This window comes from Gopherus evgoodei, chromosome 3 (genome assembly GCF_007399415.2).
Source record: "Gopherus evgoodei ecotype Sinaloan lineage chromosome 3, rGopEvg1_v1.p, whole genome shotgun sequence".
NCBI classification, from domain to species: domain Eukaryota; kingdom Metazoa; phylum Chordata; order Testudines; family Testudinidae; genus Gopherus; species Gopherus evgoodei.
Genome location: NC_044324.1, coordinates 78,537,640 through 78,563,814, shown reverse-complemented (window position 1 = coordinate 78,563,814; position 26,175 = coordinate 78,537,640). Strand labels below are relative to the sequence as shown.

Sequence of the window (26,175 nt, the reverse complement as noted above, 5' to 3'; positions counted from 1 at the left end):
CCTGGCTTTCATACATATATATTTTTAAGTAACTATATTCTATTGACATATTTTTCCCCTTGCATTGTTAAGAAGCATTTACACTCTTAATGCTGCTTTAACAGTTGTTTTGGGGGTTGGGGTGGGGTTTTGTTTGTTTGTCTTTTTTCTGGGAATAACTAACCCTGGTATAAAACCCAAGACTAGACAACTAAATCTAACTGGAACACAAGGAAAGAGGTGATTATTATGCCCCTTAGCAGTCACCATAACTCTCTGCAAGATGCAAGGCTAAGGCATCTTGAAATCAAACTATAGTGTTACCACTTTTTTCTCCCAAGCAACTAGTCAAATTTTGGGGCCTTGAGAATGTTCCAGTTGAGAATAGAAATGGATGGAGGCTGGTATTTTATTTGATGCAGTCTTGTTTATTTGCAAGATGTATACAAAGTCCTGCTCCTCTGAACGCAGGAGGAACCAAAACAAGGGAATAGTTTCTTTGTCTCCAGCCCCAACCCTCTTTAGCCAACCCTAGACCCAAAAGCTCTTTTTAGGGATCCTCTAGGGTCACATCATGTTTGAATATTCCAGCTTGGCTTTCTTGCTCTGCCTCAGTCTCAGTTTCTTGTCTATCCCCTCAGCTGGACTTTCTCACACCCACAGGCTCACTCACCCACCTGGTCAGAACAGGAGGGAACCCTCTGCCCCCCTGTTGCTAGTGTGTGGTCAGACTCTATTAGGCCTTAAGTGTTTCTTACAACCATTTTAAACAAAGGCACATTCACACAGCAGTTTCAACAAGGTTTTAACTCAACTCATAACAACGCTTAAACCAACTCATAACAATAACGAGAATGATCCTTTATCATAATTAGGGCTCCGTGTTTGTCATGTAGGTTGTGGAAGTCACACATTCCGTGACTTTCCGTGACCTCCATGACTTCTGTAGTGGCCAGTGTGGCTGACCCAAAGGCTGCTAGGTGGCCCAGTAGCCAGCCACACCAACCACTGCTGGAACAGTGGTTGCTGCTCCAGCAGTCCTGGGCAGCTGGCCTCAGGGACCACCTGAGCAACAGCTGGTGCGGCTGGCCCCAGGGACTGCCTGAGCAGCAGTCCCTGGGTGAATGGAGCAGCTGCTGCTCCAGCGACCCCCACCCCCCCCAGCAGTAACCCCCCCAAGATACCCCCAGTCACAGCAGTGGACCCCAGCTACCCCTCTTCCCAGATTTCTCCCCCCCAGTAACACTCCCCAAGATTCAGTCAGGGGTATTTATAGTATAAGTCAGGGGTTAGCAACCTCTCAGAAATGGTGTGCTGAGTCTTCACTTATTCACTTTAACTTAAGGTTTCACGTGCCAGTAATACATTTTAAAGTTTTTTAGAAGATCTCTCTCTATAAGTCTATATTATATAACTAAACTATTGTTGTACGTAAAGTAAACAAGGTTTTCAAAATCTTTAAGAAGCTTAATTTAAAATTTAATTAAAATGCTGATCTTATGTTGCTGGCCCACTCAGCCCACTGCCAGCCTGGGGTTCCGTTCACCTAGTTTGGCAGCAGGCTGAGCGGGGCCTGTAGGAGCCTAGCTGGCAAGGGGCTGGCAGCCAGGACCCCAGACTGGCAGCGGGCTGAGTGGGGCCGGTGCCCGGGACCCCAGACCAGGGCTGGAGGTGGGAATGTGCGGGGGGGAGTGCAGGAGCTCCCGTTTGGTGCTCAGGGTGGGGGTGAGGATGTGGCGGGGTGCAAGAGTCAGGGCATGGGGGGTGGGGGAGCTGGATATGTGTGGGGTTGCAGGAGTCAGAACGGCAGTTGGAGGTGTGTGAGGAGGTGCAGGAGTCAGGGTGTGGCATAGCTGGGTATGTAGGGGGGTGCAGAAGTCAGGACTGGGGTTGTGGGGAGTGCAGGGGTCAGGGAGAGGGTTGGGTGTGTGGAGGGGGTGCAGGGGTCAGGGCAGAGGGCTGGGTGTTGGGGGGGGTTCAGGGGTCAGGGCAGAGGGCTTTGAGGGGGTTCAGGGGTAGGGCAGAGGGATGGGGTGCTCGGCTTGTGGAGGGAATATGCCCGATTCCACCCCTTTCCCCAGGGCCCCATCCGTCCCCACCTTTTCTCTGCCTCCTCCCTGGAGCAGCAAGCACGCTGTGGCTCCACTCCCCCTCGCAAGGGTGGTCAGCTGATCAGCATAGGAAGAAGAGGAGGAGGCGCAGGAAGGCAGCGCGCTGGGAGAAAAAGCGAGGGAGGAGGGATCTTGGCTGCCAGCGGGACCAAACTTCTGCCTCCTGCCCCCGCAGGAGAGAGCGGCGAGCAGGGGACTGAGTGGGGCTGGGACCCCAGCAGGTGGCAGGTAGCAGCGTGCCATTAAAAATCAGCTCACCTGCCATCTTTGGCATGCGTGCTGCAGGTTGCCAACCCCTGGAATACGTCATGGACAGGTCACCAGCCATGAATTTTTGTTTATTGCCCATGACCTCTCCATGCTTTTTACTAAAAATACTCAAGACTAAATTGTAGCCCTAACCATAATCACTTGCACAATCATCCATGGCCATCACTAATGCTGGACCAAACTGGCAGAAAATTTGCTGTTTCCACCAGAGCTTTTATACTTACCTTTGCAGTCTTATTGACACATTCTGAACTGTAGAGTCGATACTATTTGGTATAATTGCACTCCACCAAAGATTTACTCCTATTTTCCTAGATGCCTACACTGAAGATGATCTAATGCTGTACTGGAAGAATGGGAATGATTCCCTAAAAACAGATGAGAGGATATCGCTATCCCAGTTCCTTATACAGGAGTTTCACACCACCACAAAGCTTGCCTTTTACAGCAGTACAGGTAAGTGAATTTTGCTAAAGTTGTGAAATCATGATGGATTTTTGCTTTCTCCCCTCCCTCCCCAATCAGATGAGATCAACTTTACCTCTGCCTTAAGAGATGGACTGGTATGTGGCTTCCTCTGGGGCCCATAAAAATTGCCCTTGAATTGGCCACATAGGACTCACTAGCAAATGGTCCAAGGCATTCCCTTTCCTACAAGGGCTGAAGCATAGGCAAAGTTCATGCGGAATTGCAGACTTGGACTTAATTATTTGTTCATCACTGTGACAAGGTGTACCAGGCCCATGGTCCTACCACACCCTGCCCCAGGAAAGGGAGCAGAAGAGGTGAGTTCTGCAGGCTGTCTAAAGAGGCTGCAGGGAACAGCCAATCGGAGACCAGCAGGCTCTGCCTCAGTGACCTGAGTGATTCCCTTCTGTATCCTACACTCTTCACGGAGTGGATCTGCTGAGCTGTGATAGTCTTCACTGTTTCTGGTGTCAGCTCTGGTGCCCCTAGCAATAGGATTTGCACCATCAGACATGCTCTTCTCATCTGGCTAATCCTTGGGGTCCCTGCCTTTCCTCTTGCAGCAAAACCTTTTTATGTGGCCCACCTCTCCACAATCAAAGCAATTAAGCCTTACCCTTCCTCCCTCAATTCACTCCAGGGCAAGCCCCTTCTTAAATGCCCATAACATCTCCACGGCTGGGCTTCAGGCCTCCAGCCTGGTAAACCAACTGAGTGTGATGCAGCTCAAGCATTTCTGTATCCACTCCTGCTGTCTGGAGTGGGTCTCTTGCCATCAATGTTGTACTGCAAACCGAGTGTTCTGTTGGTTCTCCAACAGCTGCATCAGTAGGGCCTGGGTCCACTGCTTCTGCGGCATAGTGGCTACCTGCTGCTGCTATTCTGCCACTACCAGGCAATCACCTCTTTCATTGTAGTACCCCTTGTTTTCAGGAGCTGGGCCAAAAAGAACCCACTCTGGTATCACTTGTGATGGGACCCACTCACCTCACACGAGCTTCTATTATTGTGTGTGTGTGTATGCCTGCACTCTCTCTCTAGCTGCACCTGGCAGTTAACTTCTCTGGCAGGTTTCCAGTGACTCAACCATCCATCCAAGTCACACACAGTCCATGTGTGTGTAACCCTTCTGCCCGTCTGATTTGGCAGCAACCAGGGCCGGGTTCAGTATCTAGGGGTACCGTTTCAATAACACAATGCAAAACCGGCTCGAGCCCCCACCCAGTGACCTGGGACAATTACATACCATCCCCCAGGCGCCTCTAAGAGGCAATACTTCCCCTCTCGCAAGCATGGAGTCTGAGTCTAGCAAAATCCTTTTAATAAAGGAGGGAAACAATGCAGCATTATGTTGGGGAAACACAACAAACAGGATTCATAACATGAACCATGAGCAAAAGACCCATCCCCTAAGTAAGTCTGGAAATGTCCTTTTCCCCTCAGGGTCTTAAGTCCAGCAACCCAAAAAATCACCCAAAGTCCCAAAAGTCCAACACCCCCAAAGTCTCTTGAGTCCAGCAATCCAAAAATCACCCATAAGTCCAACAACCCAAAAGTCTCTGTCCCTGGTCAGTGCAGCCTCAGAGTTCAAAAGTTTATCTGCAGTTTTACCTCCCAACCTGGGGGTGGGGACACAGCGGTGTTAAGGGGCACCTTACATGGTCCAAAGCTGACTGCCCCACCTCTCCATGGGGTTCTGCTGCAGCCTTCATCACGAGCCACTCCACCAACTGCTCCACTCCACCAGCCGTTCCGTGAGCCACTCCAGCCATCCCGCAAACTGCTCTGCTCTGCCAGCTGCTCAGCAACACATCTTCAGGCCCCCCCCCCCCCCCAGCACTCAGTAATTTTAGCTCTTTACTGACTTCAGTTTGTAGTAGGGGAGCCTCAGTGCTGGTGCACCACTGGCCAAAAGTGAATTCAGCTCAGCATGCTGTAACTAGACTCCTAATAGAATTAAAATTAGCTCTGACATTCCACAGTAGACAGAGAGAAGGATTGCAATTGGCATTTCAGACCCTCCAAAGGGGCCCATACCATCAGGTACAAATACCTACCCCCCAGCCTCTCTCAATTCACTGGGTTTTGGAACCCATGTCCCTTGTTTAGCAAGTGCTACTTAGTTGATGGCAAGTCCCTCTGTCGTAAAACAGTTTCATTGTCCTTGAGTCACATAATCAGGGTAACAGTTTATTCTTCCTGCCCCAATAACAGAGAAACTGAGGATCCCACAGCAGCCAAAGTGACCATTTGGGCTGCTGTGGACTCATGCTAGGTGGGGTGGGTGTGCCTATGCAAACAAGATCAGCACCTGAAGTTCTTTTCCACAACTCGCCACAATTTGCCACCAGATGTCAGGGTAGAGCTCATCCTGACTCTGCTTACATGTGAAACAAACACACAAAGCAGACCCCTTCCAGGGTACGTGATCCAATAGGGCCTACCTCAGTGCCCTCAGTACAGTCTTTGTAGCCCTCAATCAGGGCTTGAGCCTCAATCAGTCCAACAGAGCTTATCACAGTGCCCTCTGCTGGTGTCAGCCTGTAGTCCCATCCTAGGTTCAAACGTCTAACAGTCCAACAAGGCCTATTGCAGTACCTTGGTTATGGCCCCTCCTGGGCTAGCCTTCAAACTATCTCTCACGCCTTCTGGGCTCTCTCTCTCAAATTGTCCCTGCTCTGGTATGGAGAAGTGCCCCCAAGGCTTCCTCCCTGGAGATTCTTCATAAGCCACTTCCCTAGTGGCTGGTGTGGGGGACCCAGGCCCGCCCAGTACTCCAGGTCCTGACTCAGGGACTCTGTAAGTAGCAGTTACCTGCTGGATCCCTTTATTAATTGCTGCATTTTCCTGGGCCACTTCCCCACAGCCCTAATACCTTCATCCTTATCTCAGGGCTGAAGTTTTTCTTGAGTCCATGCTACCAGCCAGGAGCACCTTCTTTGCTCCCTGGTCCCTGCCAGCAACTGCTGTGTCCAGGTACTGCAATTCCTGCACCTAGCCAGGAGCACCATCCTTGGAGCCTGGCTCCAGACAGCACTGATCTGTCCAGCCCTCCAGCTCCTGCAGCCAACCAGGAGCACCCTCTTTGGTCCTCTGGCTCCAGCCAGCAACTGAACTGCTCTGTCCAGAAGCTTGTTTTTATATAAGGCTTGTGGTCTCTGATTGGCTGCTCCCTGCAGCTCTCTAGGCAGCCGTGAAGATTCACCTCTTCTTCTCCCTTTCCTGGGCTAAGGTGTGGTAGGACCGCAGGGCCTGGTACACCCTGCCACAATCACACTTCTCCCTTTGTGCAGTGTTGTGTAATGATACATTTGTGTGCTATATAAAGAATAATAATCCCTGTATGGAAGCATGTTGCATTACAGCTGGACCTCACAGTAATTGGGAATGTCCTTGACTGAAGTGTGGGAAGATTTGCAGATGCAAAGCTAATTGGCAATTTTAACTTTATATCCACATAGTTATCTGGTGCATTTGTTAGAATTATATATACAATGAAGGTCCTGATCCTATAAGCCCTCTCTGCATGGAAATCCCATTATTCCAATCAGAACTGACTGCAACAGGAATTCCTTGCCCAGAGAGCTTTCAAGAAGAGGTGTGATGTTTGCTCTAAAGGTCCAGTCCTGTGAGGTGATGAGACTTCAAGAATATGAATGGTTTGATTAAGATCCACTCTGCTCTTAAATGGAGATGAACCTGTAGTAGTCACTTCTAATATTTTTCTTATAAGAAAGTATAGTATGTTCCACTGTGGATGTTGAAATGATTTCAAAATATCCTATATTGTATTTGTGGATGGTTTTCCTTTGGTGTTAGTTTCCTTTTTTCCTTTTCTCTGTGGTACAGGGTGGTACAATCGCCTGTACATTAACTTCACTTTACGCCGCCACATCTTCTTCTTCTTGCTGCAAACCTATTTCCCTGCCACTTTGATGGTCATGCTGTCCTGGGTGTCTTTCTGGATTGATCGCAGAGCTGTACCTGCCAGGGTCCCTTTAGGTAACAATAATCTTGTAATCAGCACACCTGAGTGACCATACACTAGCAAAGACCTACTTATTGAGACAATCTCATCAGCATCAATCCCCGGCCTCTAATGTATGACAGACCACATTGCCACGTAGTTTAGAATTCAGCTACTGAATTAATCTACTGCACTTGCTCACACACATGTAGGCAGACCTCATTCATCTCTTCTTTATTACCCTAACAACACTTTAACTGTATTAGTCAGTATCACAAATGACAGATGCACATCAAAAACATAGGGAAGAAAAACACAGCATTCATTTTCTCATTCTGTTATTACATAATTATAATTAGGGTGGTCAAGCAATTAAAAAAATTAATTGTGATTAATTGTGCTGTTTAACACTAGAATATCATTTATTTAAATATTCTGGATGTTTTCTACATTTTCAAATATCTTGATTTCAGTTACAACATAGAATACAAAGTTTACAGTGCTCACTTTATATTTATTTTTATTACAAATATTTGCACTGTAAAAACAAAAGAAATAGTATTTTTCAATTCACTTAATACAAGTACTGTAGTGCAATCTCTTTATCATGAAAGTGGAACTTACAAATGTAGAATTATGTACAAAAAAAACCCTGCATTCAAAAATAAAACAATGTAAAATTTTAGAGCTTACAAGTCCAATCAGTCCTACTTCTTGTTCAGCCAATCGCTCAGAAAAACAAGTTTGTTTACATTTGCAGAAGATAAATGTACCTTGACTTTAGCAAAGTTTTTGATACTGTCTAGTATGGATTGAATGAATGGACTATAAGGTGGATAATAGGATGGAAGGTGGACTTAGGATGGACGAATCCCATGCACTGCTACAGGCTGGGGACCGAATGGCTAAGTGGCAGTTCTGCAGAAAAGGACCTGGGGATTACAGTGCATGAGAAGCTGGATATGAGTCAACAGTGTGCCTTTGTTTCCAAGAAGGCTAATGGCATATTGGGCAGCATTAGTAGGAGCATTGCCAGCAGATCGAGGGAAGTGATTATTCCCCTCTATTCGGCACTAGTGAGGCCACATCTGGATTATTGCATCCAGTTTTGGGCCCACCATTACAAAAAGAATGTGAACAGATTGGACACAGTCCAACAGAGGGCAATGAAAATGATTAGGCAGCTGGGGCACATGACTTATGAGGAGAGGCTGAGGAAACTGGGTTATTTAGTCTGCAAAAGAGAAGAGTGAGGGGGGATTTGATAGCAGCCTTCAATTACCTGAAGGGGGATTCCAAAGAGGATGGAGCTTGGCTGTTCTCAGTGGTGGCAGATGACAGAACAAGGAGCAATGGTTTCAAGTTGCAGTGGAGGAAGTCTAGGTTGGGTATTTCATTAGGAAGGTGGTGAAGCACTGGAATGGGTTACCTAAGGAGGTGGTGGAATCTCCATCCTTAGAGGTTTTTAAGGCCTGGCTTGACAAAGCCCTGGCTGGGATGATTTAGTTGGTATTGGTCCTGCTTTGAGCAAGGGGTTGGACTAGATGACCTCCTGAGGTCTCTTCCATCCCTAATCTTCTATGATTCTATGAAGATAATGCTGCCTGATTCTTGTTTACAATATCACCTGAAAGTGAAAACAGTTGTTTGCATGGCACTTTTGTTGCCAGCATCGCAAGATATTTACATGCCAGATCCGCTAAAGATTCATATGTTCCTTAATGCTTCAACCACCATTCCAGAGGACATGTGTCCATGCTGACGACAGGTTCTACATAAGAACATAAGAATAGCCGTACCGGGTCAGACCAAAGGTCCATCTAGCCCAGTATCTGTCTACTGACAGTGGCCAATGCCAGGTGCCCCAGAGGGAATGAAGCTAACAGGCAATGATCAAGTGATCTCTCTCCTGCCATCCAGCTCCATCCTCTGATGAACAGAGGCTAGGGACACCATTCTTTACCTTTCCTGGCTAATAGCCATTTATGGACTTAGCGACCATGAATTTATCCAGTTCCCTTTTAAACATTGTTATAGTCCCAGCCTTCACAACCTCCTCAGGTAAAGAGTTCCACAAGTTGACTGTGCGCTGTGTGAAGAAGAACTTCCTTTTATTTGTTTTTAACCTGCTACCTATTAATTTCATTTGGTGACCCCTACTTCCTGTATTATGGGAATAAGTAAATAACTTTTCCTTATCCACTTTCTCTACATCACTCATGATTTTATATACCTCTATCATATCCCCCCTTAATCTCCTCTTTTCCAAGCTGAAGAGGCCTAGCCTCTTTAATCTTTCCTCGTATGGGACCCTCTCCAAACCCCTAATCATTTTAGTTGCCCTTTTCTGAATCTTTTCTAGTGCTAGAATATCTTTTTTGAGGTGAGGAGACCACATCTGTACACAGTATTCGAGATGTGGGAGTACCATGGATTTATATAAAGGCAATAATATATTCTCAGTCTTATTCTCTATCCCCTTTTTAATGATTCCTAACATCCTGTTTGCTTTTTTGACTGCCTCTGCGCACTGTGTAGACATCTTCAGAGAACTATCCACAATGATGCCAAGATCTTTTTCCTGACTCGTTGTAGCTAAATTAGCCCCCATCATATTGTATGTATAGTTGGGGTTATTTTTTCCAATGTGCATTACTTTACATTTATCCACATTAAATTTCATTTGCTATTTTGTTGCCCAATCACTTAGTTTTTGGAGATCTTTTTGAAGTTCTTCACAATCTGCTTTAGTCTTAACTATCTTGAGTAGTTTAGTATCATCTGAAAACTTTGCCACCTCACTGTTTACCCCTTTCTCCAGATCATTTATGAATAAATTGAATAGAATTGTTCCTAGGACTGACCCTTGGGGAACACCACTAGTTACCCCTCTCCATTCTGAGAATTTACCATTAATTCCTACCCTTTGTTCCCTGTCTTTTAACCAGTTCTCAGTCCATGAAAGGACCTTCCCTTTTATCCCATGACAGCTTAATGTACATAAGAGCCTTTGGTGAGGGACCTTGTCAAAGGCTTTTTGGAACTCTAAGTTCTGCTCGATAACAATCCAAAGTAGTGCAGACCAATGCATGTTCATTTTCATCATCTGAGTCAGATGCCACCAGCAGAAGGTTGTTTTTCTTCTTTGGTGGTTTGGGTTCTGTAGTTTCTGCACCAGAGTGTTGCTCTTTTAAGATTTCTGAAAGCGTGCTACACATCTCATCCCTCTGATTTTGGAAGACACTTCAGATTCTTAAATCTTGGCCCTGTGCTGTAGCTATCTGTAGAAATTTCACTTTGGTATCTTGTTTACATTTTGTCAAATTTGCAGTGAAAGTGTTCTTAAAACGAACATGTTCTGGATCATCATCTGAGACTGCTATAACATGAAATCTACGGCAGAATGAGGGTAAAACAGAGCAGGAGACATACAATTCTCCTCCAAGGAGTTCAGGCACAAATTTAATTAACGCATTATTTTTTTAACAAGCGTTATCAGCATGGAAGCATGTCCTCTGGAATGATGGCTGAAGCATGAAGAGGCATATGAGTCTTTAGCGCATCAGACATGTCTACCTTGTGACATTAGTGTGACACTCTGTCTCTCAGGGGAACACCCCTGGCACACACATGTTCATCCTCATAATACGATTGTGTGGTATCCAATATAAAGTTTATGTCGAATGTCTTTGGAAGGCTCGTGATGCACTGAGCACTGTTGTTATAGTAATGCTATAGGTTGTAATTTCATGTATATAGTTATGAGGCTGAAAATGTGTCCTCATGGCTTAAAACAAGCTCAGACAAAACTCTCCAAAAACAGAGGGGCAGTTCATCAGGGCATGTATGGGACAAACCCAGCCCAGCCTCACAGGAACAAAGGACACTGGCCTAGGCAGCAACAAAAGAATCTGTTGGACTCTCAGAGGAGTCACGCCCCTTCCTTTGATCAGTTTGGAACTGCGATGAGGTAATGCTCACTTGACTCTGAAGGGTGGGGGAAGCCAACAGGGAAGAAAGGAAATGATAAAAGGAAGAGACATTTCTCATGCTCTTCCTTTCTCTTCCACCTACATCTACAGATGTGACTGAAGTGCTGATCAAAGGGGAGAACCTGGCTGAAGAGCAGCCACCCAGCCTGTGGTGAGAAGCATCTACATTTGCAAAGGACATTGAAAGTGTTAAGATCAGCTTAGAATATGTTTTGCTTTCATTTCATTTGACCAAATCCAACTTGTTATGATTTGACTTACAATCACTTAAAATCTATCTTTTGTAGTTAATATATTTGTTTGTTTATTCTACCTGAAGCAGTGCATTTGGTTTGAAGAGTATCAGAGGCTCCCCTTGGGATAACAAGCCTGGTACATACCAATTTCTTTATTAAATTGATGAACTCATATAACCTTGCAGCGTCTAGTGGGCATAACTGGACATTGCAAGATGGAGGTTCCTAGGGTTGGGTCTGGGACCGGAGATATTGGCTAGTGTCATTCAGTTGTGCAATCAGGGCTGGTGCTTCCATTTAGGTGGCCTAGGCAATTGCCTAGGGCACCAGGATTATTGGGGGGTAGCATTATGCTGGGGGGAGGGGACAGGCGGCTCCAGTTGACCTGCCACAGTTGTGCCTGCGGAGGGTCCCCTGGTCCCGCGGCTCCAGCGGAGCTGCCGCAGGCATTTCTGCGGACGGTCCACTGCTCCCGTGGCTCCGGTGGAGCTGCCGCAGTCGTGCCTGCGGGAGGTCCACCGGAGCCGCGGGACCAGCGCGCAGGGCGGCAAAATGGCCGTGCGCCTAGGGCGCTAAAAATACTAGCGCCAGTCCTGTGCACAATCCAGCAGTTTACATGCCAGAGGCTGTGCGTGAACAGCCCAGGAGTGGGGGTTCTCACAGTAGATCAGGGTAAGGCTGGCTCCCACAGTCAAGGATTGGAGTGACCTAGCCAATCACCGATCCAGATAACACCAAGGGAACGTCACAGTCAGTTACAACAGTGCCATGTGAACACCTGTTCTCCCTTTCAGGTGACATTGTAATTAAGAAGTGGGCAGCATTATCCACCAAAAATGTAAACAAACTTGTTTCTCTTAGTGATTGGCTGAACAAGAAATAGGTCTGAGTGGACTTGTAGACTCTAAAGTTTTACATTGTTCTGTTTTTGAGTGCACTTATGTAACAAAAAAAACCCTACATTTGTAAGTTGCATTTTCATGATAAAGAGATTGCACTACAGTACTTGTATGAGGTGAATTGAAAAATACTATTTCTTTATCATTTTTACAGTGCAAATATTTGTAATAAAAAATAATACAAACTGAGCACTGTACACTTTGTATTCTGTGTTGTAATTGAAATTGATATATTTGAAAATGTAGAAAAAATCCTAAAATATTTAATAAATTTCAATTGGTATATTATTGTTTAAAAGTGCAATTAATCGTGATTAATTTTTTTAGTTTACTGTGATTAATCGACAGCCCTAATTATAATACATGGCAAGTACAGAGTATTTTCCATCCATTGGTCTCAAATCACTTTACAAATTCGAGCAGAAAAAGAGGTGAAAACCAGCATCAGCAACTCTCTGTTCAATCTTACAACCTTTTTCTTTACAATAAAATTAACTATTATTGGAATTAAAATATTAGGTGATGTTTTCAAAGAAATCTGTGGGATTTAGCTCTCAGTTCTATAATGAACTATATGCAGGCAGACCCCTAGGCTTACTTTATAAGATTGGGATCTTAGACACATCCCTTCCTTTAAAATTTATGTTCTAAATACCTTATCCTTAATTAATCATTATTAGCATTTTTCACAAACTTTGAGTCCAATCCCACTTCCACCGATTTCAGCTTGAACCAGGATCAGGGCCATATTTATTGCAAATTAACCTGCTTAATGGAGAGAATATGTACAGACATAGAACATATATGAATGGAACATATGTATTCATGTCTTTATTACAAAATGGTTGACATTTATATCAAGGCAGTGATATCAAAAGCTTAGAAATCTAGTTAAGAGTTACAGCAATAGAAAGTAAACACATAGTGCTTATGTAGAGCTTTTCATTTTCAAAGCGGTTTACTAACATTAAGTAATTAATCCTGCTAACAGCCCTGCCTGTGAGGGAGGTATATAGAATTATCCCTATTTTACAAATGGCAAACAATAGCAGGAGGCAATTTAATTACAGCCAGATTCTTATGCTCTGGCATGTTGAGTTGTACCTTCATCCATGAGACATCCTGCTAGAATCAGTGGGATTTCTCACAGAATAATGTTCTACTCAACCTGAATAAAGCTATCAGACTCTGTCCCTTAACCTCTCTGCCTCCAAGGGAGCTCACTTCTGGCACATTCTTGGGGAGCTGCTGAGCTGAGTACTACGATATTTGGTCTTCTGCTACTCATTCTTGAGGGATTTAATTTTCTCTTGACACGGAGGTCCTTTTTGGTAGATCCTTTCCTCAGCTAGCCTTTTGGAGATGACATCACAGAACTGTAGATTTTGTGTCCTGCCCCCAAAATCATGGCTTTTGCTGTCCTCACACCAGAGATCCACCAAAACCCTGGTGTCAGTCTCTGGTCAGCTGGCAGGATGGTGGGAATATGATCTCCCTGGCACCAGCTCTTCTGTTCACATGCTGTAGAAGCACAATAGAAATGCTGCAGGTATAGCAAGCCATGTGCAATATGAGGTTCAAATGTATACCAATGTATACGAGCTGGTAGGTGATTCCCAATGCAGAAGCAGGGAGTAGGCAGATGGCGCAAAAACCCAGGCTAGGGGGAATTGTGGAAAGGCACTGGAAAATTAACAGTGCCCGAGTTGCTTAGTCTGCATCCACACTGCAGAGTGCCCATGTTAGAAGCTTAAGTGTTGGCAGCAGTCAAGTGTTAGCCTTTATTCCCATTAACTGCCTCCCATGTAAAGCACCCCATCATCTGGACGAGAGGTTTTTGTGTGGATGGAAGTTCGGGTTAGGAACAGCACTCGAGTAAGAATGCAAAGTTAATTTTGTACTGAAGACAACCCCTTAGTATGAGAATCAGGGTTAGAAATCAGGGATTTCTGGATCCCACTAAGCCACCTCTGAAACTGAAAACAGACATTTTAAGGAGAAATCAGAACTTCAGAAATAGGGCCTCATGTTTGCTGAAAAGAACACAGTTTGAATTGTCTTCACTGTTTATGTCTAATGGATGATGGTCTGTTCCCAGGGATAACTACGGTACTGACCATGTCTACAATCATTACTGGTGTAAATGCCTCCATGCCTCGCGTTTCCTACATCAAAGCTGTGGACATTTACCTCTGGGTCAGTTTTGTGTTCGTCTTTCTCTCAGTGTTGGAATATGCGGCAGTGAACTACCTGACAACAGTGCAAGAGCGGAAGGAGAGGAAACTGCGAGACAAAGTGAGTTTACTATGTCCAGTGCTGCTGTATGTAATTGAAATAGGTGTTTGAATGGGCTGATTGTGCTTCAAAAGTCTGCAGCCACAATGTGAAAAAAAGACGGTTACTTACCTTTGTAACTGTTGTTCTTCGAGATGTGTTGCTCATATCCATTCCAGTTAGGTGTGTACGCGCCACGTGCACATTCGTCGGAGAAACTTTTACCCTAGCAACCCAGACGGGTCGGCTGGGCGCCCCCTGGAGTAGCGCCGCCATGGCGCCCCATATATATCCCAGCCGATCCGGTCACCCTTCAGTTCCTTCTTGCCAGCTACTCCGACAGTGGGGAAGAAGGGTGGGTTTGGAATGGATATGAGCAACACATCTCGAAGAACAACAGTTACAAAGGTAAGTAACCGTCTTTTCTTCTTCGAGTGATTGCTCATATGCATTCCAGTTAGGTGATTCCCAAGCCTTATCTAGGCGGTGGGGTCGGAGCTTGATGGGGCGGTATTTAAGACTGCTACGCCGAAGGCCGCATCCTCTCTTGATTGTCTGACCAGCGCATAGTGCGCAGCGAATGTGTGGACCGACGACCAGGTCGCTGCATGGCATATCTCCTGCATAGGCACTTGCGCAAGGAAGGCCGCCGATGTCGCCTGAGCCCTCGTGGAATGTGCCGTGAGGTGGCCAGAGGGGACACGAGCTAAGTCGTAGCATGCGCGAATGCATGCAGTTATCCAGGAGGAAATCCTCTGCGAGGATATAGGCTGCCCTCTCATTCGTTCCGCGATCGCCACAAACAGCTGAGGGGACTTCCAAAATGGCTTTGTTCTCTCGATGTAGAAAGCCAGCGCTCTCCGTACATCTAAGGAGTGTAGCTGTTGCTCCCGCTGAGAAGCGTGTGGTCTCGGGAAGAAGACGGAGAGGAAAATGTCCTGGTTGGTGTGGAAGGTGGAAACCACCTTAGGGAGGAACGCCGGGTGGGGCCGCAGGTGTACCTTGTCTGTATGGAAAACGGTGTAGGGCAGGTCCACTGTGAGAGCTCTCAGCTCGGAGACCCGCCTGACCGATGTAATGGCCACCAGGAATGCCGTCTTCCATGACAGGTACGTGAGCGAGCAAGTTGCCAGTGGCTCAAATGGTGGGAGCGTGAGTCTGTTCAGGACCAAGTTAAGGTCCCAGGTAGGGGCAGGGCGGCGTACTGTGGGGTATAGACATTCCAGGCCTTTAAGAAATCTGGAGACTAAGGGATGGGAGAATACGGAGCGACCCCCTTCCCCTGGCCGGAAGGCGGATATGGCCGCTGGCTGCTTTAAGGAGGCAGTTGCCAGGCCCTGCTGCTTAAGGTACCAGAGGTAGTCCAGGACCGTGGACATCGGAGTCTGTGTAGGGTTCACCCCTTGAGAAGCGCACCAGCAAGAGAAACGCTTCCACTTGGCCCTGTACGTTGAGCGAGTGGAGGGCTTCCTGCTGTTAAGGAGTATATGTTGGACCGGTGCGGAGCAACTGAGCTCCACTGTGCTCAGCCATGCAGGAGCCACGCCATGAGGTGTAGCGCTCGTAGGTCCGGGTGACGAAGCGCGCCGTGATCCTGGTAATCAGGTCTGGGTGGAGAGGAAGGGGAATTGGGTGGTCCACAGATAGGTTCAGCAAGGTGGTGAACCAGTGCTGTCTGGGCCACGCAGGTGCGATCAAGATCAGATGCGCTTTGTCCCTGCGCAGCTTCAACAGGGCCTTGTGCACCAGAGGGAACGGAGGGAAGGCATACAGGAGGTGGTGGGTCCACGGCAGGAGAAATGTGTCCGAGATCGACCCCGGAGAGAGACCTTGGAAGGAGCAAAACTCCTGGCACTTCCTGTTGGACCTGGTTGCGAAGAGGTCTATGCGGGGAAATCCCCACCTCTGGAAGATGGAATGGATGATATCCGGTCTGATCGACCATTCGTGGCAGAGGAAGGATCTGCTGAGGCTGTCCGCCAGCGTGTTCTCGACCCCTGGGAGGAAGGATGCCACCAGGTCTATCGACTGGGCTATACAGAAGTCCCAGAGTCGAATGGCCTCCTGACATAGGGGAGACGAACGGGTCCCGCCCTGCTTGTTGATATAATACATGGCCGTTGTGTTGTCCGTGAGTACGGAAACACAGCGGCCTTGTAGGTGTCTTTGAAACGCCTGGCAGGCGAGGCGGACTGCCCTTAGCTCCCGGACATTTATGTGGAGTGACAGCTCCTGGGGCGACCAGAGGCCCTGGGTGCGCAGGTCCCCTAAGTGGGCTCCCCACCCCAGGGATGACGCATCGGTTGCTAGAGTTACCGATGGTTGCTTTGAATGGAACGGCATGCCCACACATACTAGAGATGGGGTCAGCCACCTGTCATAACTTTAGTCCCAGATTTGGACCTTAGCGTCCAAAATATGGGGGTTAGCATGAAAACCTCCAAGCTTAGTTACCAGCTTGGACCTGGTACTTGCTGCCACCACCCAAAAAATTAGTGTTTTGGGGCACTCTGGTCCCCCTGAAAAACCTTCCCTGGGGACCCCAAGACCCAAATCCCTTGAGTCTCACAACAAAGGGAAATAATCCTTTTTCCCTTCCCCCCTCCAGGTGCTCCTGGAGAGATACACAGACACAAGCTCTGTGAATCCAAACAAAGTGACTCCCCCTCTCCGTTTCCAGTCCTGGAAACAAAAGCACTTTCCTCTTCACCCAGAGGGAATGCAAAATCAGGCTAGCAAATCCAACACACACAGATCTCCCCCTGATTTCTTCCTCCCACCAATTCCCTGGTGAGTACAGACTCAATTTCCCTGAAATTTCCCAGAAAAGAAAACTCCAACAGGTCTCAAAAAGAAAGCTTTATATAAAAAGAAAGAAAATACATACAAATGGTCTCTCTGTATTAAGGTGACAAAATACAGGGTCAATTGCTTAAAAGAATATTGAATAAACAGCCTTATTCAAAAAGAATACAAATCAAAGCACTCCAGCACTTATATTCATGCAAATACCAAAGAAAAGAAACCATATAACTTACTATCTGATCTCTTTGTCCTTACACTTAGAAACAGAAGAGTAGAAAGCAGAAACTACTTCTCCAAAGCTCAGAGAAAGCAGGCAGACAGACGAAGACCTCAGACACAAAATTCCCTCCACCCAGAGTTGAAAAAATCCGGTTTCCTGATTGGTCCTCTGGTCAGGTGCTTCAGGTGAAAGAGACATTAACCCTTAGCTATACTAGAGATGGGGTCAGCCACCGGTCGAGGGAGCGGAGAGGGTCGGGGGGGATCGTCACTAATATATCTGGTTGGTCCCTGCTCGGTCAGAATACTGAGTGAAGCCACGTTTGGAGGGGCCTCATTCTGAGTTTGGCATGCTTTGTCACGTAAGTGCAAGCGGCCATATGGCCGAGCAGTGTGAGGCAGGTTCGAGCCGAGGTGAGTGAGGAGGCTTGCAAGCTCCGGATGATCACCCCGATCGCCTGGAAGCGAGGTTGAGGTAAGAAGGCCCTGGCTTGAACTGAGTCCAGGGTCGCGCCTATGAAGTCCAACCTCTGTGTGGGTATCAGGCTGGACTTCTCGGCATTGATAAGCAGGCCCAGCTGTGAAAAGAGGTCCGTAACAGCCTCGACATCCCGTCGCACCTGAGACTGGGAGGACCCCTTCAGGAGCCAGTCGTCGAGGTACGGGAAGACATGGATTTTTCGCTGACAGAGGTGGGCAGCCACGACAGCCATGCACTTGGTGAACACCCTCGGAGCTGTCGAGAGGCCGAAGGGCAGAACTGCGAACTGGAAGTGCTGGTGTCTGACCGTGAAGCAGAGGTACTTCCTGTGTGGTGGAAAGATGGCGATATGGAAGTACGCGTCCTTCATGTCGAGGGCGGCGTACCAGTCTCCAGGATCCAGGGATGGGATAATGGTTCCCAGGGAGATCATGTGGAACTTCAACTTGAGCATCCATTTGTTGAGGCCCCTTAGGTCTAGGATGGGCCTGAGACCTCCCTTGGATTTTGGAATCAGAAAATATCGGGAGTAGAATCCCTTGCCTCTCTCGGCTAGAGGTACTTCCTCTATAGCCCCCGCCGCCAGGAGGGAACGAACCTCCTGCAGGAGGGTTTGCTCGTGAGAGGGGTCCCTGAAGAGGGACCGGGAAGGGGGGCGGGAAGGGGGAGAGGAAGCAAATTGCAGATGGTAACCCTGCTTCACTGTGCGTAGCACCCAATGGTCTGACGTTAATCGGGATCACGCCGGGAGGAAGTGGGAGAGGCGGTTGGAGAAGGTAGGGGAAGGATCCTGTGTTGAGACTGGTAAGTCGTCCCCGGGCGCACCTTCAAAAGCCGGACTTGGGGCCTGGCTGTGGTTTGGAAGGCCCTTGGTTCTGGCCTCCCTGGGAGTTGGGTTGGCGTTTACGTCCCCCCCGGCCACGCCGTCTATTGAGGTCCTGCCTCTGACGGGGTGGGAAGTATGGGCGCCGTGCTTGGGGCCTGAAGGGTCTACGCTGGGTGGAAGGGGTATGCATCACCAGCGAGCGAATGATGACTCGGTTGTCCTTTAAATTTTGTAATTTGGAGTCCGTCTTCTCCGAGAACAACCCTTTCCTGTCAAAGGGTAGGTCCTGGATTGTATACTGCAGTTCCAGGGGTAGTGTGGAGGCTTGAAGCCATGAGATGCGCCTCATGGTTATCCCGGACGCCAGGGTTCTGGCTGCTGAGTCAGCTGCGTCGAGGGAGGCCTGGAGGGAGGTCCTGGCCACCTTTTTACCCTCCTCCAGGAACGCGTTAAATTCTGGGTGTGAGTCCTGGGGAAGCAGTTCGGCGAACTTTCCCACCTCCGTCCAGATGTTGTGGTTATAGCGTCCCAGTAGGGCCTGCTGGTTGGCCACCCGGAGTTGCAAAGCCCCCGCCGAGTATACCTTGCGACCCATGAGGTCCATCCGTTTTGCCTCCTTGGACTTGGGGGCCGGTGCCTACTGGCCATGCCGTTCCCTGTCATTAACCGACTGGGCCACTAGGGAGGAGGGAGGAGGGTGAACATATAGGTACTCGTACCCCTGAGAGGGTACCATGTACTTCCTCTCCACCCCTTTAGCTGTCGGCAGGATGGAGGCTGGCGATTGCCATAGGTTCTCGGCCGTGGACTGAATGGTCCTTATGAATGGGAGGGCTACCCGGGTAGGAGCATCGGCCGAGAGGATGCTCACTACCGGGTCCTCCACCTCTGCGACCTCCTCAGCCGGGAGGTTGATATTAAGAGCCACTCAACGGAGGAGGTCCTGGTGGGCCTTGAGGTCTATCGGTGGAGGCCCCGATGCCGACGACCCGGCCACTGCCTCATCTGGTGAAGAGGAGGAGGATACCCCGGGGATAAGGGTCTCCTGTACAGCCTCTTGCTCTTGACCTGGTTCCTGCTCCTGTTGCCCCGGGGAGTGCGTGGGCGACTGTCTGTCTGACTCAAACACCGGGGGGCGGGAAACAGTGGCCTCTGGTACCCGATGCTCTGAGGCGGTGGGACGTATCTGAGGCACGGGGGCGCCCTGGGCCTGATGGTAAGCCCAGGGTGTCCAAAAACCCCACTGTTGGGCACCCGAGTCCTGTGGTCGGGGGTCTTGGAACACACCCAGCGGTGCCTCAGGGTCCTGGTCCCCATAGTAACTGCTCGCCTGGGAGGATGCTGACGTGCCCCTTGATGGCCACGGTGGTGCTGCAAAAGTCGGTGCCGCGGTACCGACCGACCTCACACCTCTGGACAACGGTGACCAGTGCTGGCATCGGTGCTGGGATCGAGACCGGGACCTGCAACTGGCTCGGTGCCGGGAGGTCGACCGGGATCACTAGCGCCGTTGCCTAGATCTGCTCCTGGAGGTGCGGCGCCCACCTCAGTGCCGAGAGCTGGAGCGGTGTCGGGAGTACCGAGTTGACCCTTGGGAAGCAGACCGGCGCCGGGAGCCCGACCGGTGCCGAGAGCGTGAGCGGTACCGGGATGATTGGTGCCGGGAGCTCGACCGGTGCCGGGAGTCTGAGCGGTGCCGAGGCGATCGGTGCCGGGATCGTGATCGATGCCTTGAGCCTGAGTGGCGCCTTGATGTGGAGCGTCCACGGGACCGCGATCTGGAGCGGTGCCGGCCTGTTACACTGACCGAAGCTGGTCTGGTCAGGGTCGGTTTGCCTACAGAGCAGAGAACCCGCACCGGCAGTGCCGGGGGTAAGGGCATCGGTGCCTCGGTGATCGCAATTAGCTCCCTCGCCGCTGCGAATGTTTCCGGTGTAGAGGGAGAGGCGAGCTCCACCACGGTGTGTACCGGGGAGCTGCCAGGTGCCGGACTCGACAGCCCGCGCGGGGTCGGAGTCAGTGGTACCGGCTTCGGCGGTGCCGCGGCAGGTATCGGTGCCGGGCGATCCACCTTCTGCGCAGGGTCTGACTGCGGGATGGCTGAAGGCGAGATGATCTGTGCCTTTGCAGCCTTTGGCCTCGGGGAGAGGGAGTGGCTCTGGGCTGGTTTCGGTGCCGGCTTCTTGGTGGTGGCACTCGGTGTGGCGATGCTCTTGCTCACCGGCTGACTTGCGCTCGGTGCCGAGGGCAAGGGTGTCAGGGCCGCTTCCATGAGGAGCTGTCGCAGTCTAATGTCCCGCTCCTTCTTGGTCCTCGGCTTGAAGGACTTACAGATCGTGCACTTGGCTGATAAGTGCGACTCCCCTAGGCACTTCAAGCATGAGTCGTGGGGGTCTCCCACGGGCATGGGCTTGTGACAAGCCGAGCACTGCTTGAAGCCCGATGAGCCGGGCATGGGCTCCAGCTCCCGGTGCGGGGGGAGGTGGGGTACCCCGATCCCCTCGCTACCACTACTAACTAAACTAACACACTATATAACTTACTAACTAAGAACTATATATCTATATATGTACAATAACGACTATAATACTATATACAACGGTAGCAAAACGAGCTGCTAGGGAGTGTGGAGGTCAGCGAAGCCGCGCTCCACAGTTCCAACGACCGACACGGGCAGTAAGAAGGAACTGAAGGGTGGCCGGGTCGGCTGGGATATATATGGGGCGCCATGGCGGCGCCACTCCAGGGGGTGCCCAGCCGACCCGTCTGGGTTGCTAGGGTAAAAGTTTCTCCGACGAACGTGCACGCGGCGCGTACACACCTAACTGGAATGCATATGAGCAATCACTCGAAGAAGAATCTAAGCTTCCTTGGAAGAATAGAGCATATACAAAAAGTATCAGTATAGTGTTCCTTGTTAGACAGTTTAAAGATTAGCTAATGTCATCTGGAGTTTCTTCAGCATGTAAAGTCAACTGGACAAAATCCCTATTCATACTGTAATGTGACTTTTTGGTATCTTTTCTTTTAAATTCTCTCTCTTTGTAGTTAAGAGACTAACTTGCAAATAGCACCAGATGGAAATAGTATTGTGATGGAGTGGGTGTTCAGATAACAAGGAAGATTCAAACACATCTTAGGCTCTGTTTACAATGTGCCTTTAAAAATGGGCATCCTCTCGGAAATATTTGTAATTGTAAAGAAGTGGAGTTCCCACTCTTCTCCAGAAACAGTCTAGACTGTGGTGATTCAAATTTATCCCTTTGTCTTTGCTGTTAACAACAACAAAATCCTGCACCTGTGCTTTCCTCTTGAGCTTTGCTTTTCCTAAGGTTTTCTTCCTGCAAGTTCCTTCTCTCCTTCCCCATAGTTCCCTCTGCTTCAAGGAGAGACTCCAGCCCTCTTTATAACCTGGAGTGGAGCTAACAGGACCTATCAACTTCGCTTTCTCTTGCTGGGAATCTCTGTATCTTTACACAGAGTTCTAACTAGAGCTGGTTGAAAATATTCCAGTGAAACATTGTTCTGTTGGAAAATGCCAATTCATCAAAATGAAAAATTCTGTGGCAACATGTTGATTTCGAAAAAATTTTGCTTAGAAAAAAACTAACTGAAGTATTTCAATAAGGCTTCAATCCTATCAGAACGAAGTGTCTCCATTTTTTGTTTTGCAACAACTTGTCTTGCAGAAACTTATATTATAATAAAGTATAACATTTTAAAAAGGAATAGGTGAAATGACACAAAAAGTTTGTTTTGTGGGAAATTCAGAATGAAAGCAAATTTCAAAATAGCAGAATTTCCTGAGAAACAGAAATTGCGGTTCGTGCACAGCCCTAGTTGTAAAACATGATTTATGGCTGATTCAGCAGAAGAGCCTATCTTCCTATGTAGGGTCCTAGAACTTACCACGCTCTTCCAGCATGGACAAGCCTTCACAATTTTTATAGTAACCTGACAAATAAAATCCCATCCTTTGTTGTCATATAAAAGTATGAAAGATGGTAAATACTACAAATTATACAACATGAAGCCCGGTGATCAGCGGCTACAAAAGTAAAATGGGCTCCATCCAGTTGGATCCAGGGACACCCCTGCAGGGAGCTGGCCCCTAGCAGTACTCCTTTAGCTTTCCCTCACCCCTGACAGCATGATTCCCTCATTCACACTCCTTGAAGCATCTGCACCAAGGAGAGAAAAGGTCCCCATGACGGCATGCTACAGAAGGAGCTGTTGCTACTGCTCTCTCTTCCTCTGTCCCCGAGCAGCCTGGTTTCCACCAGGATTTGCTCCCTCTGTCTATGTAAGGAAGAGGAGGAGCATCAGGTCCAGATAGCTCCAAATACCTATCTCGTATAACTACACTCAACCTTATTCACAGCTTCCTTGTACTTGCGGACTACCTCAGCCCCGGCCCATGATGATGGACGGCAGCTACAGCGATGGAGATGTGAATGAACTGGGACACTATGTGTCTGAGAATGGAGATAAACCAGACAGAATGATGATGCAGCTGACACTTGGTTCTGAAAGGAGTTCAAGCAGGAGGAAAAGCCAGAGATACGTCAGCATGCGCATCGACACCCATGCCATTGACAAGTATTCCAGAATAATATTCCCAGGCTCATATATTTTATTTAATTTGATATACTGGTCCATTTTTTCATAAATATCAGTTATTTCTCTAGTCAGTGTCCGCATGTCACACTGTGTTACTGTTTGAAATTAACATCTATAATGCTAATAAACAGAAAATGGAGGAAACACTTAATTTTAATGCTACTTGACTAATCAGAATTTTGATACATTGATTATAAAAAATCCATCTGTTGTAAAACATCTTTCTACACACTTCAGCTTTGAACTAAAAACTAGGATCCGTTGCATAACTTTTTTTACTAATTTTAAGCTGTACTATGTTCCTTCTTGTGCCTCGTGGGCCACTCTAATTTGTTTTAATAGATGGCAAGAATAATCATCAACTGCTCATATAGGGCACATCACTCATTTTATGCCTCAGAAACCTTTCCTAGACTCATGTCCTGATCCTGCAAATACTTAAGCATGTGCATAAGTTTCCTCACTTAAGCAGTTCCATTGAGTTCAATGGCAATATTCACACGAGGAAGGTTACCCAGGTACTTATGTGTTCAGGAGAGGTATTACAAGCACTGGAAAATGTATTGATGTTTAAAGCTTTCTTCCCCTGGTTAATGCATGCTTTGGTTAGCATTGTGTTGGAGTAACTGAAAGAGCCAAATGCTAATGTCTTGTACAGCACCCGTGCCCCCTTTTGTTCATTCCTGAAAGGAAATGCTTTCAAGCTGCTTTGAATTAACCTGTTCTAAGTGTAACCAACAGTATATATTTACTAAGCAATTCACCCAAACCTTCCTAAGTGAAATGAGATTTTTCTTTCAATACAAACAAAATACTCTTAAAAAAAAATGTACAGGAGGCTTTCAGTGGACCTGGGTAGATCTACAGAGCAATAAGAGACAACAGGCATGGCAGCACCAGGCCTGGGTCTGCTGACTCAGGCTCACAGGGCTCAGACTGCGGGTCTTATGAAATTGCAGTGTAGATGTTAAGGCTTGGGCTGGAGCCCGGGCACTGAAACCCCACAAGGGGAGGATCTCAGAGCCCAGGGCTCCAGCTTGAGCCCAAACAATTATGCTGCAATTTTATAGCCCCGCTGCCCGAGCCCAAGTCAGCTGACTCGGGCCCTGAGACTTGGTCCTACAGGTTTTTTATCACAGTATAGACATACCCTGAGAGTTTTGCCAATGAATTCACCATAGGAGGGAACAAGCCCTTCTGCCAGTTAAAGAAAAATTGTGACAAACCTCCTTTTTCAGAGAAACAGACGTACAAAGAGAACGATAAAAGAACAGCTTCCCTCAGAGATTTGCACTACAATATTCTGCCATTCCTGGTAAGCAGCATGCATTCTAAATACCAAGAAAAATGTTACACCTGGGCCAAACTCAGCCACTGTGTAAATTCCCCTGAGCAATGATTTCAGTGGGAATAGTCTGTTATTTCTGCAACCAGAAAAGGATGAGTCTCAAAAGGAAAAACAACAAAGCAATCATAAGGATTTTATATCTGGGCCAATGTCTAAGTTACTAAGACTAATGCTCTGAAACTTACCTGCAAAGGAGTTTCCAGCATAAAGGGCCAAATCCAGTGAGATACTGAGCATCTCTAGCTAGCTAGGCTTTCATACTACCTATTGCATAGTATCCAAATTCCTCCTGTGATGCACACTGAAGGTGCTCACCACCTCACAGGACAGGATTGGAGAAGCACTCAAGGGGAGTTGAGGCACTCAGCATCTAGTTAGATCACCCCCTAATTCAGTTAAGTATGGTATTCACGTGACAGAGTTTCTGCAACACATGAACAAAACATGTCAAATCAACCTAATTTCCATCTTTCACTGGGTTATTGACCTAATGGAAAAGGAGAAGCAGTGGATGCAATGTATCCTGATTTTAGTAAGGCTTTTGACACAGTCCCACATGTTATTCCCATAAGCAAACTAGGGATGTAGATGAAACTACTATGCGATGAGTGTATAACTGGTTGAAAGACTATATTCAAAGGTAGTTGTCAATTGTTCATTGTCAAACTAGGAGGACATATCTAGTGAGGTCCTTGAGGGGTCTGTCCAGGGTCTGGTACTATTCAACGTTTTCATGAATTACATTGTTAATGGACTAGACACTAAGTTGGAAGGGGTTGTGAGCAGTTTGGACAACAGGATTAGAATTCAAACAGATCTTGGAGAACTGATCTGAAATCAACAAGATAAAATAAAGACAAGTGACCAGTACTACACTTAGGAAAGAAAAAATTAAATGTACAAATACAAAATGGGGAATGGCTGGCAAGGAAATAGTCCTGTTAAAAAAGGATCTGGGAGTTATAGTGAACTGAACATAAGCCAACAATATGATGCAGTTGCAAAGAAGGGTATCATCATTCTGGAGAGTATGTGAAACATGAGAGTTAACAGTCCCACTCTACTTGGCACTGGTGAGACCTCAGCTGGAGTCTTCTGTCCAATTCTGGGCCCCACACTTTATGAAAGTGGACAAATTGGAGAATGCCCAGAGGAGAGCAATAAAAATGAGAAAAGGCTTAGAAAACCTGACTTGTGAGGAAATGTTAAAAGAACTGGACATGTTTAGTCTTGAGAAAAGAAGATTGAAGAGGAAACTTAAAACAGTCTTCAAATATATTAAGGAGTGTTGTAAAAAGGACAGTGATCAACTGCTCTCCATGTCCACTGAAAATAGCACAAGAAGTAAAAGGTTTAATGTACAGCAAGGGAGATTTAGGATAGATATTAGGGGAAAATTTTCTAACTATAAGAATAGTTAAGTACTCCAGTACTTCCAAGGAGGTGGTGGTGGAGTCCCTGTCTTTAGAAGTTGTAAGAAAAAGTTGCCAAATATCTGTCAGGGTTGGTCTAGATATACTTGTTCCTGCCAGATAGGGGGGCAGATAGGCTGGACAAGATGACCTCTCAAAGTCCCTTCTAGCCCTACATGTATGTGAGTCTATGACCAGCATGTGCAGGCAGAAAAAGTTATGTCTGTTAAATAGCTTCAGTAAATAATAATATTTTACTCAAAATTTT

At 47.5% G+C, this 26,175-nt stretch overlaps 2 protein-coding genes across 5 annotated transcripts in view; one reads left to right on the top strand and one right to left on the bottom strand.

Annotated features, from left to right (window-relative positions):
• Positions 1–23,196, top strand: part of GABRR1 (gamma-aminobutyric acid type A receptor rho1 subunit) — a 105,120-nt gene extending 81,924 nt beyond the window's left edge. For both annotated transcript variants that reach the window (XM_030555921.1, XM_030555919.1), the window contains 4 exons: positions 2,676–2,816; positions 6,678–6,830; positions 14,021–14,217; positions 22,909–23,196. In XM_030555921.1, the coding sequence (XP_030411781.1) occupies positions 2,676–2,816; positions 6,678–6,830; positions 14,021–14,217; positions 22,909–23,196 (779 nt within the window). The remainder of the gene's footprint in view (positions 1–2,675; positions 2,817–6,677; positions 6,831–14,020; positions 14,218–22,908) is intronic.
• PM20D2 (peptidase M20 domain containing 2) overlaps positions 1–26,175 on the bottom strand; it is a 242,824-nt gene that overhangs the window by 173,730 nt on the left and 42,919 nt on the right. The window lies entirely within an intron of this gene.